This window comes from Girardinichthys multiradiatus, chromosome 11, assembly GCF_021462225.1.
Source record: "Girardinichthys multiradiatus isolate DD_20200921_A chromosome 11, DD_fGirMul_XY1, whole genome shotgun sequence".
NCBI classification, from domain to species: Eukaryota; Metazoa; Chordata; class Actinopteri; order Cyprinodontiformes; family Goodeidae; genus Girardinichthys; species Girardinichthys multiradiatus.
Genome location: NC_061804.1, coordinates 40,264,565 through 40,285,985, shown reverse-complemented (window position 1 = coordinate 40,285,985; position 21,421 = coordinate 40,264,565). Strand labels below are relative to the sequence as shown.

Genomic DNA, 21,421 nt, shown 5'->3' with positions numbered 1-21,421 from the left:
TACTGGTGCCCCCCAGGGGTGTGTTCTATCTCCACTCCTCTTCTCCCTCTATACAAATGACTGCACCTCATCGGATTCGTCCGTGAAACTCCTTAAGTTTGCAGATGACACCACTGTCATTGGACTGATCCAGGACGGTGATGAGTCTGCATACAGACAGCAGGTGGATCGGCTGGTACACTGGTGCGGTCAGAACTACCTTGAACTGAACCAACTCAAGACTGTGGAAACGGTGGTGGACTTTCGGAGAACACCACCCCCATACACCCCCCTCACCATCCTCAACAACACTGTATCGGCCGTGGACCACTTCAGGTTCTTAGGAACCACCATCTCTGAGGACCTGAGATGGTCTTCACACACAGACACTGTTCGAAAGAAGGCCCAGCAGAGACTGTACTTCCTGAGGCAACTCAAGAAGTTCAACCTTCCACAGGAGCTGCTGGTCATCTTCTACACTGCCATCATTCAATCTGTCCTGTCTTCATCCATCTCAGTGTGGTTTGGCTCCTCCACAAAACAGGACAGGTCCAGACTGCAACGAATAATCAGGAATGCAGAGAGAATAATCAGGGCTGACCTTCCCTCCATCCAGGACGTATACAGGTCTAGGGTCAGGAAAAGAGCTGCTAAAATCTCTGCAGACCCCACATACCCTGCACATAAACTGTTCAGAGTTTTACCTTCAGGCCGCCGCTACAGAGCTCTGTTTACTAAGACCAGCCGCCACAGAGACAGTTTCTTCCCCCAGGCTGTTTCTCTGATGAACATTCAATAGAGTACAGAACAACAGCATACAGATGTTGCAAATGCACCTTTTTATTATATATGTGTATATTGTACATTGTAAATTTGTATATTCTGTAATGCAAAAACAGAACAAAAGAGCAAAGTGTACCGGAGTCAAATTCCGTGTTTGTATGTACATACTTGGCAATAAAGCTGATTCTGATTCTGATTATGTCTTCCACAAAGTCATAATGAAGCTGTTTATTTTCCTTTAAAGAAGTATCTGGCTGGTTGGGGTAGGACGTGGGTTTAGGATTGGAGCTAATTATTTAAATTTTCTTTGTTCTCAATAGGAAAAATTGTTTTTCGCGTGCAAAGTTTAAAATACAATTTGCCTATTAAATGGCATAAATTTGTATTCAGAGGGCCCAATGTATTGTACAAAGTGTCAATTATACATTTCTTGAATCAGTTAGTATTATTTATTTCCACTACTTTATTGTTGCTACTCAAAATTCCCAGATCTAACACTAGAGATAAAAAATATACATTAGTTCATTTGCTTGCAGTAAAATATGTGGGTTAAAAACTAAAGCTAGAAAGGCAAAACAATAACTTCATTTCAACATTTAAACTTAAACAAAGAATGATTAGTCAAAGTTAATATAACAATTTAGTTATTGTTATCTTAAAAACTATGATTTTTTTGGCTATTTAAATTATTGAGCCTAAAAATAATTTTAAATACACAGTTATGTGTTAAGTGTTGCAGATTCTCACTATAATCACACAATAACCTAAAAACATGATAAAATGAACAATTATCACAAAAATCTGCAAATTTTACTACAGTAAAATTACATGTTAACATTTCAAGTATTCCCTTTTTTAAAACTGACTGATTTCCCCTGATTATTGTCTGTGCACTGCAAGTCTCTGTGCTTTAAACCAGAACCTAAGAAAGGTATCAGCACCATATTCATGTCTTATAAAATCAACTGATCTGTAAGTTCACTTTTAAACTATTTTAAACTATTTAATGATCTGAAGTTACTATTGAAATAATGCAAAAGCAGGTTTGTACTGTTGTAGTTGTTTTACAGATAATTTAATTTTGTACATAAATCCAGATACTTCTGTTATAGATCAGTTTCCTTGTTATTTTCTGTATTCACTGGCTCATTCATGTGTTTCAGTTTATATTTACTATTAAAAAAAACATCAGCACTGATTTTCAGACAATTTTGAAGTCCACTTTCTCTTGCTGGTTGTTCTGGGAAAACAAATACACCTTTTAAAAATAACTTGTAAGTTGTGAAATTGTTAATAATTACCATATGATTAAATCACATATTTGGTCAAATGACTTGTTGACTTTGGTGGCATTCCTCAACAATGAAAACCATTCAGGTCCATGTTTTGTTTTTAAATTTGAAATATTTCCAAAGAATCCACTTATTTTTCTTTCTTTCTCCATTGCATGCTGGGAGTGTGTTGGTGGTGGTGTTGCGGCATGTGGTGAGTGAATATTTTGCTTATAAATGTTTTTTCACATATTTCTTTTTTCCTAAAAGTCTTTATTGACTTTGAATTATATCTAGGGTTTGTAACTTAGTTTGCAACGCTAACTGCGCTGTTTGTTTATGGGGATGAAGACTCCAGGAGCACTGCCCTTCTCTTTGAGGAATGGGATTCTGTCAGAGTCTGAGTCTGTATGTGTGTGTGTTTGGTGTACTTGTCTACAAAACCATTCAGTGTTTCAGTTGGTGCTGGAGTTCTCAGGTGTGCTGGATGACAGGTGTTTCCTATCTGCTGATTGCTTGGAGGAGTACTTAAGCGGGAGGCTGCCAGCACTTCGATGCCAGAGTGTTTGCCTTAGTGGTAACAAGCTCAGCCTCTACTGATCTTTTACTTTGTTTTTGAACTTCAAGTAACTTTGTATTTTGTTCCCACGCAGGTTTTTACCTGAGGCTTTGTTTACCTTGCTGAGTTCCGACTTTGTTCCAGAGTTTCTCTAAGCATCTGGATTATTAACTACTGAGTTAAGGATCTATCTTCCTGTGGATTTCTCTCTCTACCGTCTGTACCTTTCGGACACGGACCAAGCTGGCGGCTTCCCGTTTCCTCCAACTCCAGGACACAAGCATCAGCATTCCCTATCCCTTCTTCCATCTCAAACATCGGCACCTGAGCTCCATTTGGCTGGCACCAAGATCACAAATATCTTCCAAATTCTGAGTTATGGATTTGGTCAGCTGGTCTCTCAATGCAATTGATCAAATGTTCTCGACGAGAAGACAGGGTGAAGGAGAGCCCAACTTGTCCGGACGGGACATTTTTCTCTGGATACACAATGGACTCCTGGCAGAAGTGGAGGATTGTGTGTCTGTCGATAATGTCAGTCGAGGATGTGGAAGATGTGTATATAATTGGATGTTTGATATCAGGATTTCTGCTTTTTGGAGTCAGCGGTTACCTGGCATATCAAGAAATTCGGAGAATGTCAGCAGCTGTTCTGGCAATTGTGAGGCTGCCTGGCATGTATGATGGGATCTTCAGGGCAATCAGCACTCAGACTGAGATGTTACGTGAGCTGAATCGCAGACTGGATGTGATCCTTACACAGGATCGCAGGCAGGTTGCGGTTCCTGGACTCAGGGGTGAAATGGGATAAATCTTGGAGAAAGTTGTTCGCTCGGATCTGGCGAAAGACCAGGAATTTGGCTATTTGGATTCGCCTTTGAGAAGCACCAGCGAGACTCTCAAGGCTGACGGAAAATTAAGAGTCAGCCTAACCCAAATAATTGTTGTTTTTCTGAATCTGGCTCCCCTGCACGGCCTTGATGGCTGGCTATCTGCTAATAATGACCAACTTAAACAAAAGAAAGAACAGTTAGTCTGTCAGTCATTTTCTACCACTTCTTCCATAGTGGGTCGCAGGGAAGATGGTACCTATCTCCAGCAGTCTATGGGCGGGAGGGGGGGTACACCCTGGACAGGTCGCCAGTCCACCGTAGGGCAACAGAGACACACAAAGGACAAACAACCACACATACATACACACCCATTCACACCTAAGGTGTGTGTGAAGGGAAACCAGTTAACCTAACATTCCTGTTTTTGGACTGTGTGGAGGAAGCCGGAGTACCCAGAGAGAACTCACGCATGAACACGAAGAACATGCAAACTCCATGGAGAACGACCCCCGGCCAAGAGTCAAACCCAGGACCTTCTTGCTGCAAGGCAACAGTGCTGCCACCGTGCCCAAAAGAAAAAAAGAGTTCAGCTTATTTTTACATGAAAGGGCTAAAGGAGCTTTGGTCTAGTCGAGGTTTGCCACTGTCAAAGATATGCATGCCCCCCCATCTTCCTTTTTTAACCTGAAGGTTTTCAACTGGCTTCCAGATCTGACTATGATCAGTGATCCCACTGCCATGAAGCAGCATGCTGTGGATTTTTGCAGCGACCTCTTCAGGCGCCAGGTTTGCAACAGAAGCTGCATGGATGCTCCACTTGATGGCCTTCCTCAACTGACTACTGCAAATAGGACTATTCTAGAGCCTGGAGTTTCCTTGGAGGAATTGACTGCTGCTGTTAGACAAAAGGCTTCTGGCAACACTCCAGGTTTGGATGGTTTACCTGCATACTATAATAAACACTTTTAGAGGCTGTTGGGAGAAGACTTGTTGGAAGTGCTTCAAACAGGTATAGTATCTTGCAATCATCGTGTCATTACGACTCTAATTTCCTTACTTCCAAAAAAAGGCCCTGGTAAAAAATCTGGAGACCTGTTACCTTACTTTGTGTGGATTATAAACTGCTTTCTAAAGTACTCTAACAAAATGAATAACTTTCTGGAATTATTATAGAATTTTAAATTCTCCTTCTCACATATGAAGCTCTTAATGATCAAGCTCCATCAAACATCAGAAATCTGATTGGTCCATATGTTCCTAACTGAGCACTTCGTTCTCAGACTGCAGGTTTACTGGTGGTTCCTAGAGTCTCTATAAGTAGAATAGGAGGCAGATCCTTTAGTTATCAGGCTCCTCTCCTGTAGAACCAGCTCCCAGTTTTAGTCCATGAGGCAGACACCCTGTCTACTTTTAAGGCTAGGCTTAAAACTTTCCTTTTCGATAAAGCTTATAGTTAGAGTAGTTTTGCTGCTGTAGGCTTAGGCTACTGAAGAACATAATGACCACTTTCACTCTCTCTGCTACATTATCATACTACTCTCCAATTTTGTGTTATTTGCTGTTATTTCAGCTTTTAACTCCATGTTCACTCTGTTTTTTCTCTTCCTAGAAGCTACATCTGATCTGGCTCTGTGTTTAGCTGTGGCACCTTCCTGGAGGGGGACATCGGCTGAGCTGCTGCTGCCAACAACTTAATGCTCTCTTCTACCGATGATACACTTGGCCCTTTCAGTGTTTAACCCTGTCTCTCCTTGACTGGCTGAGCTTCTACTGTGACTAACTGTATGTGCTCTCTTTCATACTGGAAACTGCCTCAGAGTTCATCTGCTTAGCTGTGTTTCTCTCCTAGATGAAGCCACTAAAAGAGCTATAACCATTAATGTTTCACTTTTCCTTCCACAGAAAGTACTACTGGATCAGTGCTTCTGTGTTCTTATTGTGTCTCTGCTCTGTTCTCTCAAACCCCCAGTTGGTCGTGGCAGACGACCGCTCACACTGAGCCTGGTTCTGGTTCTGGTGGAGGTTTCTTCCTGTTAAAAGGGAGTTTTCCTCTCCACTGTCGCTACATGCATGCTCAGTATGAGGGATTGCTGCAAAGTCAGTGCAAGCAACTACCCACTTTTGGTACATGCTCATCCAAGAGGAGTGAATGCTACAAGTCACTGACTCAATGCAATCTGCTGAGTTTCCACAGATAGAAGAACTTTGAACCAATTTGAATAATAAACAGAATCTGACTGCACTGTTTGATAGTTAGGATTAATTGGAATGTATGAACCTGACTTGAAATCTGTATGATTCGATTAAATTGACTTTGTAAAGTGCCTTGAGATGACATGTGAATTGGCGCTATATAAATAAAACTAAATTGATTTGAATTATACACAGAGATCAGTTGTATTGTGTACTTGACAGATCTATCGTAGATAATCTTTTACTTTTGAGAGACTTATTTCTCGTCTGTAAACTTTATGATATTAATGTTGGCATTATTTCATAAAGGCGTTTGATAGGGTTGATCATTTTATGTCCTTTTTCTACACTAAGAACTTTTGGATTTGTTGAAGGTTTTATTTCGTTTTTGGGTTTATTGTATAATGAGACTCTTTGTGTTGTTAAAGTCAGGGGAGGGTTGGGTTGTCCTGTTAAAGTTCAAAAAGTAGACTAACCAAGCTAACCAAGGTTTAAAATTCTTGGGTGTGTTTAGCCTTACGTTAAGGCTAAACGAAGAAACCTGTGGGTCTCTGCCAGACTCCATCAGAGCATTTGCTGCTAACAGTACTCTGTCTGACCAATGTCATGATGAATATGAGTATGTGTTTCCTCATGGCAGGATGAGCCAGAGAAGCTGCTGTCCCCACAAACTTCATAGCTTTTTTGTTTTGAAATCTTGGGGAAGAAAGATTTGTACTATATCAGTGTGAAGGTTCTGAATTTAGGTTCTCTGTCAGAGGTAGGGGTGTCAAAGTGGGCTACGTTTCTTGACACCAGCTCTATTCCAAGAGGCTGTTGTCCAAACCGTCCATTGAGAAACAGGTGGGAGACCTCCAGTGGAGGATTGTACATGGGGTCATAGCAACAAACAGGAATCTGGCTCTCCATGATCCTAACATTTGTGTTATCTGACCTTATTGTTCCCAAAAGAAAGCATTGTATCACATTTTTATTGAGTGTTCCAAACTGAATCCTCCTTTGTTCTTTTACATAATTTCTTTGGTGGACTTGGTGTAGTCTTCTAATTGTATTTTTATTTATGGTCCACGGTACTGCACAAAAAAGAAATCTGTTCACACACGCTCTTGTTTTATAGTTACCCGAGTTCGCGTGAAATTTCAGTTATTTAAGCTGACAAGAAATAAAGATGTCTCTGTTGGCAAGTGCCATATTAATAATTTCTTTCTTTCTCTTTCTTTCTTTCTTTCCACATCCCTCAATTTATCAGTGACTAATTAATGGTGAAAGAATTGTCATTATTTCCCCCATCAGATAGCTGTCATCAGTTTGTCAATACCAACTGCCACAGCAGATTGTAAAATCTTTGCCCTTTGCACATTTGCCATTCTTTCTGATGTCAACATACCACTTGGTCTAAATAAATATATTTAGTTAGATAATTCTTTAATATACTGGTTGAAAACAACAACTATCAAAGGAATTACAGTATTATTTATTACTTTACAGTAATTGTTTCATTTGATAATCCAAGAAAAATCTTCCCATGTTACATATAACAACAATACAAAGCACGTGTCATAATTACAGTGTCTTGTTTTGGGGAAATTTTGTCTCGGATGAACAATCAGTAGCAAACTTCCTCTCTTATCCATAAAAGGAGCACGAGTCACTCAGTCAAGTATGTATTTGCTCAACACACCCTGTCCAGGACCTATATAACAGCTCTCTCCAGGTGGGAGACACAAGTTAAGTTCAACAAGGAAACATGAAGACATTCACTCTGAGTTTTCTCCTGAGCCTTTCAGCTGCAGTGTTCTGCATGCCATTGTCGCAACCTACAGTGCAGGATGAACAGTTTGCAGAGGTATGTAAACCTGGTTTGATCTTACATTTGTCTACTTACACTGTAAAAAAAGGAACTGTAAAATTTACAGTAAATGGCTGTAATTTTATTACAATTTTACTGTAATTTTATTACAATCTTACCGTAATTTTATTACAATTTTACTGTAATTATATTATCATTTTACTGTGATTTTATTAGTTTTACTGTAATTCTGTAACAGTATTATTATTATTATTTTACAGTAGCCTAAGAACACTTCCTAAATTGTAATTTCAACAGTATTTGAACTGACTGGCTATTGCTAGCTGTTAAAATTGAAATATCAAAATTCAACTTAATTTAAACACAATAAATGTCAACAATTGTTATTTCAAGGAAACAAAAAACAATACATTTTAAACATACTTTATTTCAGTGTTAATGTTTAAAACCGACACACAGCAGTGCAACAAAATATTACATTTTTAAAGAACAGCATCATTTGCTTTTGACATAAATGTCAAAAGGTATTGCAACCTGAATGTAAAAATACTCAAGAATTGACTGAAAAATATATATTCATACACCGTTTTAAATGCATAACTCCCATGGTTATAACATAATGCACACAAGCTGTTAAATAACCAGAAAAGTAGAAGTGCCAAAGGTTAAAAATTACACACAAAAAAACTGCTTGTCAACCAAAGGCATAAGAACAAAGCTTTACAAGCTTATAATGTAAAATTTCCAGACCGGACGGATGGAAAAATAATGGACAGTGCAACAGGGAATAAAGTTTAGGCATATAAGCAATTTCAATACTCTGTTGTCTTCATCAAACTAATCCAGAACTGTAAAATATTTAAATCACATACACACTGCATAAGAACCATGCTGGTACATCTTTAAAATGTCAGCCAGTTTAAAACGTAGTGAACAGCCAAACAAAACCAACGAGAACAAGTAATGAGTCCTGAACACACCTCTGAAAATAAGGTAGACTGATCCAGGTCCTGCTGCTGATCCAAGTAATTCATCAAAGGGTTGCTAGAGGATAAAGAAAAGAAAATTTTTATTAAACACATAAAATGTACAGCAGATTTATGTCACAGGGAGAGAGAGACAGAGATTTTACTGTTTCTCACCACTGTTTTAGACTCTCCCTAAACAGAGTCTAAAACAGTGGTTGGTCTCCTGAAGCTGGTAGAATAGAGAAAAAAACAAAGAGCACATAACAGAGAGAACAGATTGTGGGTAAATGTGTAATCTTACCATTTTAAAAGTTCCACTGGTAGTCCATGATTTGGCAGAGGAGAGTGGAGACCTGGGTTCACTGCCATCTGTTTCTTTTGAACAAGTCTTCCTGTTGTTTTCGATGTCACTTTTCCTTTTGCTGCTTTTGTTCCTCTTTCAGGGTTGAGGCCTAAAAACCCGCCTAAAAACAGACGAGAGACATAGCTCAGAGTTCAAACTACCATCCATCCATTTTCTACACCCGCTTCTTTTGTACAGGGAGCTGGTGCCCTACGGGCAAGAGGCAGGGTACACCCTGGACAGCTCACCAGTTTATCGCAGGGCAACAGAGACACAAGACAATCAACCACGCACACACCCATTCAAACCTAAGAGCAATTTAGAGAAACCAATTAACCTAACAGTCATGTTTTTGGACTGTGGAAGGAAACCAGAGTACCCGGAGAGAACGTCCAGACTACCTGTTTCTTTATTTTAAGGTACATATTGCATTTTTAAATCAGACGCTTCTAAACTACAAAATACGTTTAGCAAAAGCATTAGTGAATTAGTTCTCACCTTTGAATAAACTCCAGTGTGCATGTCGCCTCCTCTGGATACTCAAGGTTAAATACATAGATGGTAGCAAAAAGTGCTGCAAGACCAGCCAGGAAGGTAGGTTGAGTCCCCTCAGAAACAATTTCACCCTCAATGCTTATCATCCATTGGTCAAAGGTAAAGCCGTCTCCTTGAAAAAAACAAAACAACAAAACAATATTAACAGATATTATTTTAATTTGATGTTCAGGTTCTTTGTTTCCACAATTTTCTTGGTTTCTGTGTTTCTAGGTGAATAAATTTAATTCAATTCAGACAATTCATAATTCTACAGACAGGGATTATAGAAACAGCAAGTCTGCCATCCCTCTGCCTATTGACACAGATACAGTGAGACGATGTGGAGTGTTCCACTGTCTATAGAAGGACATTTTTATAGACAGAGACAGAAAGGAGGCAGATACATCCCTGTCTATCCCCCACCCTCTGAAGGGATATATCTGCCAACCCTCAGATACATCCTGTCTCTGTCCACATACTGTTTCCTCCACATCATCTCACTGCATCTTCAGTTTTTAAATAGGGATGACACACACAGCAAGATGACAGAGTCCCAATGTATCTGACATCCATTTGTCTATAGACAGAGGGATAGGAGATACAGTGAGACACACTGAACAATACATTGTACAATATATGTTGTACTTACCAAGGGCAATGAGTCATGGACTTGGCGGCAGGTTGTGTGTTCCTTCAAGATCTGCAGCTGTAGCACACCTCTGTAAAAGTGAAGTCACAACATATGATTACCCACAACAAAAACATGTGATGTGAATGTAGACAAAATAGTAAAAGTTCTTTTGCACTTTTTAAATGGACAGGTTACACCTTTACCTTCCTTCAAATGAGTTTTTAAATGTGAAAGAAAGCTGATTAGGTCATCACAATGCACAGTGCAATGATTCAACATGACAGGTTAAATCATTGGTGTAGATTGGAGCCATAGCTGCAGGTTGCTGCTTATGATATCGGTATGTGTGTGATTTGAAAGCATTGAAGTTCTTGAACACCATGTTGCAGTTTGTCATTCCACATCGAAAAATGACATTTGGCAAATTCCTGTGAAATTTTATGTGCCTCACATAGGCAAAAAGAGTTTCAGTTTTATGTGGGCAAAACTGACAGGAAATCATCTTGATCCTGAACTTATACAAGTTACTTTAGTCCAGAGTGCAGACTCAAACTGTTCAGCAGTAAAAATGATCTGGATTGTCTACAACCACCACAAACAAACAAAAAAACTAACTGTGAATAGTAGGGATTTTTTTTTATAATATATGTGAGCGCTCATTTAAGCTGCCAGTAAAGTGTAATAAAAAATAAAAAACTCACAGTGGAGGCACCGTGCCTGAAAGGCGGGAGAAAAAAAAGGGCGCGAATCTATTGTTTTTTTTCCACAGCTAAATGTTAGTTGTCATTTAAACAAGAAAAAAAAAAAAAAATTAATCTGCTGATTGTACTATTATAACGGAGAACCTATATCTTTGTGTCGCGCAACTTAAAATCCAATAATGTAGCAGTAACCCATTACTGAATGTAAGAACACTACAAGAAAACGAAATATTTTTTTTTATTTAAGCAACAGCTCAGTATCACTTCAGTGAGAGGCAGCCTAAACTCTGACATCAAATCATCGGAGTGAGATGCGCTTACTCTGACAACAGTTTTAAGTGTAGGATGGGAGCACAGCAGAATAAACTTTATGATTAAATGCATTTGTTAAGTACGGCAAAGTACAATTGTTTTTCATTGGTGGAGTTGCGTATGGCAACTACATTGATTGAGTGTGAGCAGTGACAGGATGTCTGGTCCGCAATGATAAAATACTACAATGCTAGTTGCCTGAACATAAGTGTAAAATGCTAATTATTTTTGGGAAGAACAATTACAGTTTAACCGGACAAAGCAGCGATTAACACACTGTACAAAGCACTGTAAAGTCGCTTGAGACACTGTATGCCAGAGTTGGGATCAGAACATGCCAGTTTAAGGCTGCCACCGGACATAACAGAAAAAAATAAAGGATTTACCCCGAAGTCACTGCCAATATTAGTGTTAACTAATAATGTAACCACCGGCAATTCTGGATGAAAAACAAACGTTAAAACGGAACCAAACAGTACTTGTGTTGCACATGAAGGTAGCTTAGAAATAACCGAAGTTAGCTTTAGCAGACAAACTGATAGACGGGCGAGAGAAGCTAGCTCAATATAACCATATAAAATACGTTTTTATCCACTAACAGACACAAAATGCAATGAAAATGTTTGATTAAAAAGGTACTTACCCGGTGAAAATCCCTTTTGGCCCCGCTTTCTCGCCCGCAAAAGGTCGCCACCTGCCGGTCGGTTAATATCCCACAATGCAACTGTACGTTTAAAATTTACAGTACAGCTTTGCACATGATCCAGCGGTACAATTAAATCTCATATTCTTTCCATCCACATCTCTGTTCACAGCAAAAAGCTGTATTTTAAAAACACAGCCAGCTTACTGTGAAATCATGATGTAGTTTTTACAGCAATTTTTACAGTGTAGATAATTCTGCATATTATGTTTTCACTGACACATGGAGAGCGACAGACAAAAGCCTCTTTTTGTGGTCGTAGTTGTTCATGTTTAGGCAAACAAGTCTCTTTCTCTCCACCAGCATTACCTGAAGAGGTTTTTCAACCTGACAGAGGAAAGTGGTCCTGCGTTCAGAAGTGGCATCAGTTCAGTGGCTAAGAAGCTGGTGGAGATGCAAAAATTCTTTGGCCTTCAGGTCACAGGGAACCTGGATGCTGACACCTTGGCCATGATGAAGAAGCCACGCTGTGGTGTTCCAGATGTAGAGATTGCTCAATTCTCCACTTTTGGAAACAATCTGAAATGGGGTAAAAACGACCTCACATACAGGTGTGTGATCTAAGGACAGCAGCTGTTTAGAGATGTTTACTACTGAAGATGTAGGTAATGATGAATCTTTTTCTCCTTTTTACAGGATAGAGAACTACACACCGGACATGACTGCAGCAGAGGTGGATGACTCCATGGAGAAAGCTCTTCAGGTTTGGGCCAAAGTTACTCCCCTCAGATTCACAAGAATTTACAGTGGCACAGCAGACATCATGATCTCCTTTGGTCGCGGTGGTGAGTATAAAACTGTTTTCATGGTTACTGTATTGGATGTTCTTGAAATCTTTTTTTTTTTTTCTTTCATTGTTGAAATTGACATGAAACATGTTCTTTCAAACAGCACATGGTGATTTTTACCCCTTTGACGGCCCTGATGGCACTCTTGCCCACGCCTTTGCTCCTTCTTCCGGCATTGGAGGAGACGCTCACTTTGATGATGATGAGACCTTTACTTTCCGCTCCAACACAGGTAAGTTTATTCTTTACACAGTCAGCGACCACTCTGTCAGCACTTACTGTGACCTGATTCAACCTAGAAAACGTGTAACTCATTTGCCTTGTCCGGCTTTAGGCTACGTCCTCTTCATGGTTGCTGCCCATGAGTTTGGCCATTCTCTGGGCTTGTCCCACTCTGAAGATCCCGGTGCTCTCATGTACCCTATCTACTCTTACCAAAACCCAGAGAGGTTCATTCTGCCGCAGGATGATGTCAGAGGGATCCAGTCACTGTATGGTTAGTACCAAGAAATGCCTGCTTGAACAAACTAGCACTGGACTGAAATCCTTGAATAAATTCTCTGTCATTGATTTCTCTGACTCAGCTGTAGTACACCATCTATTTTCCAGGTGCGAACAAGGATCCAATTCCTCCTGGACCAACTGCTCCACCCACTCCTGATGCCTGTGACTCCAACCTGGTCTTGGATGCTGTTGCCACACTACGAGGAGAGACGCTCTTCTTTAAGAACAGGTATGGTAGAAATGTAAAGCTCCAATAACTCAAAGCTGGAGTCAACTAACAATGAGTTTTTTTTGTATAAAAACCTCTCCTACATGTGTTTTAAGTTTCTTTATGTGTCTCTTCTCAGCTTTTTCTGGCGTAGCTACCCTCAGAGTAACACACCTCAGCAAACTCTCATTGCAAACTTCTGGCCCGATGCCCCTGACAGTGTTGATGCTGCTTATGAGAGTCAACAGTCAGACAAAGTTCTTCTCTTTAAAGGTATTTGATTTCTGTCTCTGTTCAGTGGTGGCATTTTTATGTATTGCCCAAATGGCTTCATCTCAAAAACTACTTTGAACTTTTTCTTGACAGATCGTAGAGTTTGGGCTTTCAGTGGCTATGATCTTGTACAGGACTATCCCAAATCAATTTCCACCTTTGGTTTGCCCAAGAATGTCAAGAAAGTTGATGCAGCCCTCTATGACCAAGAAACTGGCAAGACTCTCTTCTTTGTTGGCAGCAATTACTACAGGTGTGTTCAAGCAAGACCTGAAATGAATTGTGAATTGTGTTAATTTAAAGTACAGCCCAGCAGAGGGCCTGGAGTGTTCTCTTTTGGAGTGTTTCCTAGCTTATTAATAGGAAAGACTGATTTTTTTATTTACTCTTTTTTAGCTATGATGAGACTAGGAAGAGAATGGATGCAGGATTCCCCAAGCGAGTAGATGAAACCTTCTCTGGAATGACCAGCAAGGTGACAGCAGCTCTAGAGTACAGAGGTGAGTAGCTGTTAAACACACAAGACTAATGAAATGACTAAATGACAGCAGTGACCCTGTTTATTCTGTAACACTAACATGTAGCACCTCTGGTCTGCAGGTTTCACCTACCTCTACAGTGGTCCCTACATGTATGAGTTCAGCTTGAGGACTGGGCGGATGTTACGGGTGCTTAGTAACAGCTACTTCCTGCCGTGCACCAACTATTAGATCAGCTTCGCCATAGCAATGAAGATTCAATTATTCCGGAATTCCATCCATAATTTATTATAATAGAACCTATTTATGCTGTTGTATTGCCACACAGTTTTAGTTAAATAATTAACTTTGTATTCTGTTAATAATGATTTTTTAATGCCAAACTGTGTTTTTTTTTTATATTCCAGCTTTAATTTTTGCCTTATATATTTAGATTGTTAAATTATTGCTGTTTTGGCTTTGTTACTTTTTGCTTTTATGTTTAAATAATTTCAATCGAACAGTAAGAACAGTGTTATCATTTTGTGTGTCCAATTGTCATGACTTTTTGACTGTATGAAAAAAACAGGTAATTGAAAAATAAAATGACAAAAAACACCTGGTGCTTAATTTCATATCTAAAAACATTACAACTCTAAACCAAGCACTTGTTTTCATCTAACAGACATACTAAATACTTAATAATAATAATAATAATTGACCACCCAAAATTCCCATTTCTTTTCCCTTAGCACCAGCTGAGTTGTATGTTTTTCATGTTTTTACTTTAAGTGTTTACAATAGGTGTTCACATTTTCAAATTCAAATCTTTTTTATTGCTAACAATAGTTGTAGATAACGCTCCTCTACTAGAAAAGCCATCCTGGTCCGTGTCTTTCTAAATTAAAAATATTTCCAAAGAACCAACGTTTTGTTAAGATTAAAAGTTCTGGCCCCTTCATTCAGCCAGCTGATGGGGAGGAGGAGCACTTCTCAGCCTGAAAAAATATCGGTTGCTCTGGCACTCTCACTGACATATCATTAAAAGGAAACTATCTGACAAAAAATGTTACTGGTTGTAAGCTGTATCTTCTTAAAAATATTGTATTCCTCAGCATCAGGAAGTTTCTATGCTCCGCATCTCTGGAACAAACTCCCTGAAAACCTGCTGTGTGTAGAAACTGTTAATTCCTTTAAATCAGGACTCAAAACAGTTTCACAGCAGCCTTTGATAAAAGAATCTAACTAATGAAATGTTTGCCCGATCACTGATGAGTTATGAAAGCATAAGATTAAAGGTGTTCCCACTTTTCCCATTTCATCATTTGTTTCTTTTTATTCATTGTTTTTAAATGGTTTTGTTATTTGAATTTTTTTTACTTTGGCTTTGTGTAAAGTACTTTAGACTGCTTGGTGTATGAATGGTTCATGTACCTTATCCTGCTTTACCTTGCTTGGAGGAACAGCTCAGTAGAGACCCAGCCATAGGTTACAACATTAAAGGCCAGTAAGACATTTTCTGGAACTTTCAAAATAAATTGCATTAACCTACTTCCAGCACAGCCAGGAACAGGAACAAGAAGGAAGTAACGGCAAACTTCACATGACGTCACTGTTTGAATAAAACCCAGCGTTCCAACAAACAGACCTTTTCCACACAGGTCCCCAGTGGAACTGGAAGGAGAGACACTGCGCTGATGTCTCCTTGGTGGGAAGCAGACATAACTCTTCAACTTGGATCCAGAGTGACTACGATCACATGCAACAAAGTTAAGTAATGATTTGCTGTTCGAGTATCTGGCATTAATTTATATAAAGGGTGTAATGAGACAAGGGTGACTTGACGTTTCTTTTGAGACCTCCAGAAGCAGCTCTAATCAAAGCGGATTTCCCCCACGGTCTAAATATTGTTCGTTTAATGACCTTTGTTTTTGTTTGTCTTGAGAATCTCAGCTAATGATGTGTTCTGTGTTGTGTTTTTGAAGTTCAGACAAACTTTACTTAAAGAGTGGTTTTTAAACACAGAAGATCAGCCATAACTCGCTGTCCACACTTATGCATATCAACCCTATTATTAGTTGTATTTTAAAGGTATGTGTTGGATTCTGGTTGCAGAAGCTGAAATTAACCTAAAAAATGTTTAGATATTTTGAGTTTATGGTGGGTAACAGTCAATAATTATAAAACTCATGATTGTACAAATGAAGGCGGTGCAATAATGTAATTAAACATTTAGGTTTGGTTCAATGTCTTTTAGTTTAACTGGCTTTTATAAATATCTTGGTTTAGTTTTTAATTGAAATACGCACCTTACTGAGGGAATACAAGTTCTGTCAAACTCAGCAGGAAGAGCTTTGGGATCCATACATGACATTATATCCTGACCTTAGTGTTTAACTCTTTCTATTCTGATTGACTCTATGGTATGTCCAGTGTTACTTTATGTTGCAGGGGTGGGGGGTTTTTGAGGATGCTCTCAGTAACAATGTTGTCCTCTACAAAGCTATAAGGTGTTTTTTGAGGGTGCACAGTTTTGCTACTAAGTGGGCTGTAGAAGGAGAAATGGGGTGGGAGTCTAGTACGAGGTTATGGACGCGCTTTGTTTACATGCCAGAGGAAAGACTAACCAGGAAGAGTTTTAATTGGGTCTGAGCTCACACTTACCCTTCGTTTAAAGAGGCTGCTACAATATTTTGTCTTTGAGATTTAAATATTATTTACAGCAATAATTAATTGTTTATGTAAATACAGCTAAACTAAAGATGTTTAAGACGTATAAAGATCACTGGGTTCTGGATATTTATAGGAACCTCAAACTTAGAACTTACACTATATTGCCAAAAGCACTGGGGCTCCTGGTGTTCCAATCACTTCCATGGCTGCAGGTGTATAAAGTTTGGTGTGAAGAAACTTGACTGGCCTGAACAGATTTCTGACCTCAACCTTCTTGAACACCTTTGGTATTGTAACTTTAATGATCGTATTGCTTGTAACAGTTTTAGCAGTCAAAGGATAGGGTCATCTAAATATTCTGATGAAGAGGTTTGTTATAATTAAGCTGTATATGATTTTAGATACCACCCCAATAATACACAGAATAACAAATTAACTTAAATGTAAAATATATAATTATTGGTTGCAACTAATATTCAAAACCACATTCACAAGTATCAACACTGTCAGGCATGTAATCTGAAAATATAAAGTTGAAGCAAAATGAAAAAGAAATTCAAATATAACAATACCCCTGAGTGCATTAAAAAAAAGATAGTCCTACCACCCCTTTAACATTCAATGTTCATCAGAAGGACGTTGAAGGAAAACGTTGCAACGCTGTTAGTACAGGTGTGGGCCAAGAAATCAGGCACCAGGGCAACCAAAGGTGATGAGATGAAGGGATGAACTACTGGAATCCAGATCCAAAAGAAATCTCTAAAAATACCACTCTACAAAATGTGTGCAGAGAATTAATAACTATACTTAAAATAGTGCATCTGGATCAAACAGTATAGAATGAGATAAATAACCTACAATCTGCGTATTTATGCTCAAATACAGTAGACATGATCTGTACTAAGCCAGTAACTTACAGTCAATGAACATCTCGCACAGAACAATAAACAATAAATAATACAAATGTACACTGAATAGCTAACACAGTACGTTCTGAAAACATCCCGACTTAGACATCTTTCTACACTCATTTACCCCGTTTTTTCAGTGACCACTAGTGCTAATTACAGAAAATGAGTCCTATGACTCATCGAGACAATCTCACTTCTTAAAGATTCGGGCATGAGTTCCAAGGCAATTTAATGGCATTCAAAGCTCCTCGAGGACATATCTGCTTGATCTGTAAGGTGATAAGTTCCTTTCTGAATCCCTTTTGCTCTTACAACATCTTATTCTTACAAATCACTTATATCAAGCATTAGCTCCAGTTTCTGCTCTTTCCTCTGCTCTTTCTACTATTGCGGTTTAGTAGCTTGCCACCCGATGACAATAATAGACATTGCACTTCCATCAACTTATTTGAGCACAATCAACACTACAGCAATAATGGCTAATTGATCAGGGTTTACACTGTTGCTGGCAACAGTGGGTCCATCAACAAATTTGACTTTATAGATTAAGGATAGGATGTCATCAAAGTTCATTTACATGTAAAAGTAGATAGACAAATACTTTTAGCAATATAGTGTATATTTCAATTTGAGGATGTGTTTCAAACAGTTATTTGCAAAGTTAAATATGAAAAGAGGACGCAGTCACTTTGTCCTCAGTTAAGAAATGGCACTCGTCCTCGCTGATTTGAAGTGGGCGGATTCAAAGAGGTTCCTGTATTATGATCTATGAAAATAAATTATTTAAGAAGATGCAACAGAAAAATCATGATTTCTTTTAGTTGACTGAAGCAGATCTGCTTTGGTTGTTTAAAGAAGAGACTTTTGTTTTGGCTAAATATATTGAAAATGCTTGGCAACACAGACGAGTTTTACTTCCTCTATAATGTACATTTCTTTATGTAATCTAGCTTTTATGAATGTTTTATCCTGTTGTCATCTTGATGTTTCTCCTTGAGTATATGTTGTATAGTATCGTGTAAGTCTATGTAGGCTGGGCACAATGCCATGGTGCCCATGGTGCATGACACTTTAATAAATGAATCAATCAAATCATATCAATACATGCTTCTTTTCTGTGCAAAGGTTAACTGGTATGGAGCCCCCTGCTAGTGTGTTACAAAAAGGTTTTGGTGATACCTGGTGCTTTGGTCACGTCAGGCTGTGCTTTTCTTTGCCCAAAGAACAAGGCTGACAGGGACTACTTCACCTAGAGACCAGAGACACAGCTTATAGGTGACAGCTTTTCCAGAAGTACCTGATGAGAAAGGAGGAAGATGTTTTCTGGAAACCAGTAGGAGAGAGAGAAGTAGGAGGGTTAGGCCTGGTTGCTTTTCTGTTTTTATTAAATTGTAATTAGGTTCTTATACATTTTCAGTGTTTTATTAAGATCTTTTTAAAGCTTGGACTATTTTCGAATGTAGAAGCTTCATTCTTTTCTCTCAACTATTTACACAGGATGAAAGCAGACTTGTTTTTTTCACAAAGACTGTTTGAGGCGAAGGTTCTCAATTGACTTTTGTTTAAAAATTTGAGTCCTGATGTCAAATGTGAACCTGATCCTTTGCAAGAAATGGGATTAACTATTGATTTTATAGTAATGATGTGTCCCTTGCCGTTGAATCAGAAAGAAAATACGGTATAAAATGTATGTTCAAGGATTAAATGCAGCTGAATGGAAAGAGATTCTATTTGGAGAAGTTAAAAGCTGGTCAGGTGACCTGTTGTGAAGAACTGTCAATGGGTTTTTGTCTAATATTTAAAGAAGCTAGTAAGTTATGTACTTTTTATCAGTGAATAAAAAAAATTTTTTATATGTTTTTTCTTGTTTAAATACATATAAAGTATGGTCTTTCGGGGCTTTTATGTTTTGTTCCAGTTACACATAAACAAAAATGATAAATGAAAATTGTTCAGTTTTGAGGTGGAACAAGCAGATTCTTCCATATATATTTCCTAAAAGCAGAATAAATAAACTAGTAATGGGGAGAAAAGTTGATCCAATTTAAATGTTCAGATACAGAGTTAAAGCAGGATCTGTGTTTTATTCATTGACGAAGAACCCGATTGATTTTTGTTTCTTGAAGTGGTGTTATAAAAATGTTTGCTCGATGTTCTGTGTTGCTGACGGTCAGATATATTTTAACCTTGTGTTTCTAGGTTTTGTGGCTACAGTGCGATCTCATAATGTTTATTTAAACAAACTGGCACAACGGCAGGTGTCAGGGGGTGGAAATGGAGAATGTGCTGCTATAATGTCAAAAACGTTCTTAATTGTTAAATAAATGATGATCAAAAGTCCAGATGAAACTATCAAACAAAATAACTTTTCCAGGTGTAGTTATGACAGTTCGGCCTTGACATGCAGGTGCATCGTTCCAAATTCCACATTATATAGAAACTCGGAGAAAAAGGTAGAAATTGTCATTTGGGTAGCAACAAGGTTATACAGTTACAGTATATTCAATAAATTAGAATATCATTAAGTCAATTTATTTCAGTAACTCAATTCACTAAGTGAAACACATAATATATAATAATTACACATTGACTAACAAAATATTGGTGTGTTTTTATTTCATATAGAAGTTTGCTAAGCTTACTACACCGTTTTCCTAAAACATTGAGTCATGCTACAAAATGCAAAACTCAGTTAAAAGACCATGGCCATACATGCTATAGTGCCGGACAAAGGTTTTCACTGTTTCACAGTTTGTCATGTTACAACCATTCAGTTTAATCTTTTACATTGTTTTACATGGATTGTAGGTGACAGACTAATCCATAGCAATGCATAAGGAAAATTAAGAATTTTTTACACATACTTTTATAAATAGATATCTGAAATCCTTCAGTCTGATACCCTGAAACAACATGAGGTTCAACCAATTATGTTTAGAAAAAACTGAACATACCTAAACCTTATTGTTCTGTGAGGGCCTGAAAGGTTTTTTGTTTTTTTTACAGAACATTAGCATACAAACAGCAATGAAGACCAAGTAACACAGCAAACAGGCTGGGGGGAAAAGATACAGTAAATTTTAAAGCAGGGTCAGTCAGTCAGTCATTTTCTACCACTTATTCCATAGTGGGTCGCGGGGAAGCTGGTGCCTATCTCCAGCAGTCAATGGGCGAGGAAAGCAGGGTTAGGTTAGAAAATAATATCTCAAGCTTTGAACAATTATCAATAATAAAACCATAATCAAACCATTCTGAAATAGAAATGAAATCATCCAAGACATGGCTATCAAGCTAAACTGAGGCTAAGTAAGAAGAGGATGTCACTTAATACTTGGCAAATCCTGAAAGAAAAAATAAAAAGGTTAGAGGCTGCAAAACATTTGAGACAGGGGTGATGGTTCACCTTCCAGCAGCACTGCAACATGCAGCCAAAGCTACAATGGAATAGTTCAGATCAAAGCATTTTCATGTTCAAATGCCCCAGTCAAAGTCCAGGCAAAGAAAACAGATGTGCAACAGAATAGATGTGCAAAGCTGGTAGAGACATACCCCAAAGATATATATATATAAATACATATATATATATATATATAAGAAAAGCTGACAGGAAAGTGTACCAGAGTCAAATTCCTTCTTTGTGTCACAAACTTAGCAATAACACTGATTCTGATTCTGATGTAACACTGTCTTCTATGCTGTCCTTAATTGAATAAACTTTGTTACTACTATATTGTGGTGCACCAGATATAATCTTTAGAATTGTTAAAAAAAATTTAAAACCAAATAGAACTTTTCTTCTACTTCACAATTATGTGTTATGTGCTACTTTGTGTTGGTAAAAAAAAAAACAGTAAAATAGCCTGAAGTTTTTTGCAAAGTGATGAAATATGAAAAAAATTTAAGATTTGAATATTTCAAGATAATGTATGGTTCAATCACAGAACCCAAAGATAAATAAAAAAGAACTTTGAAAGTACATATAG

At 38.1% G+C, this 21,421-nt stretch overlaps 1 protein-coding gene and 1 long non-coding RNA gene across 2 annotated transcripts; one reads left to right on the top strand and one right to left on the bottom strand.

The window, feature by feature from the left end:
* Positions 1–7,356: 7,356 nt before the first annotated feature.
* Positions 7,357–14,472, top strand: LOC124875995 (collagenase 3-like). Its single transcript, XM_047378454.1, has 10 exons — positions 7,357–7,464; positions 11,927–12,174; positions 12,260–12,408; positions 12,515–12,643; positions 12,746–12,907; positions 13,021–13,144; positions 13,263–13,396; positions 13,490–13,649; positions 13,793–13,896; positions 13,997–14,472. The coding sequence occupies exons 1-10, from the start codon at positions 7,366–7,368 to the stop codon at positions 14,104–14,106; spliced, it is 1,419 nt and encodes a 472-aa protein (XP_047234410.1). The 5' UTR covers positions 7,357–7,365; the 3' UTR covers positions 14,107–14,472.
* On the bottom strand, positions 7,836–11,661 carry LOC124875996. Its single transcript, XR_007040186.1, has 5 exons — positions 11,564–11,661; positions 9,926–9,995; positions 9,238–9,406; positions 8,698–8,860; positions 7,836–8,472 (listed from the first exon to the last, which is right to left on the bottom strand). It is a non-coding gene; the product is annotated as an uncharacterized LOC124875996 (long non-coding RNA).
* Positions 14,473–21,421: the final 6,949 nt, after the last annotated feature.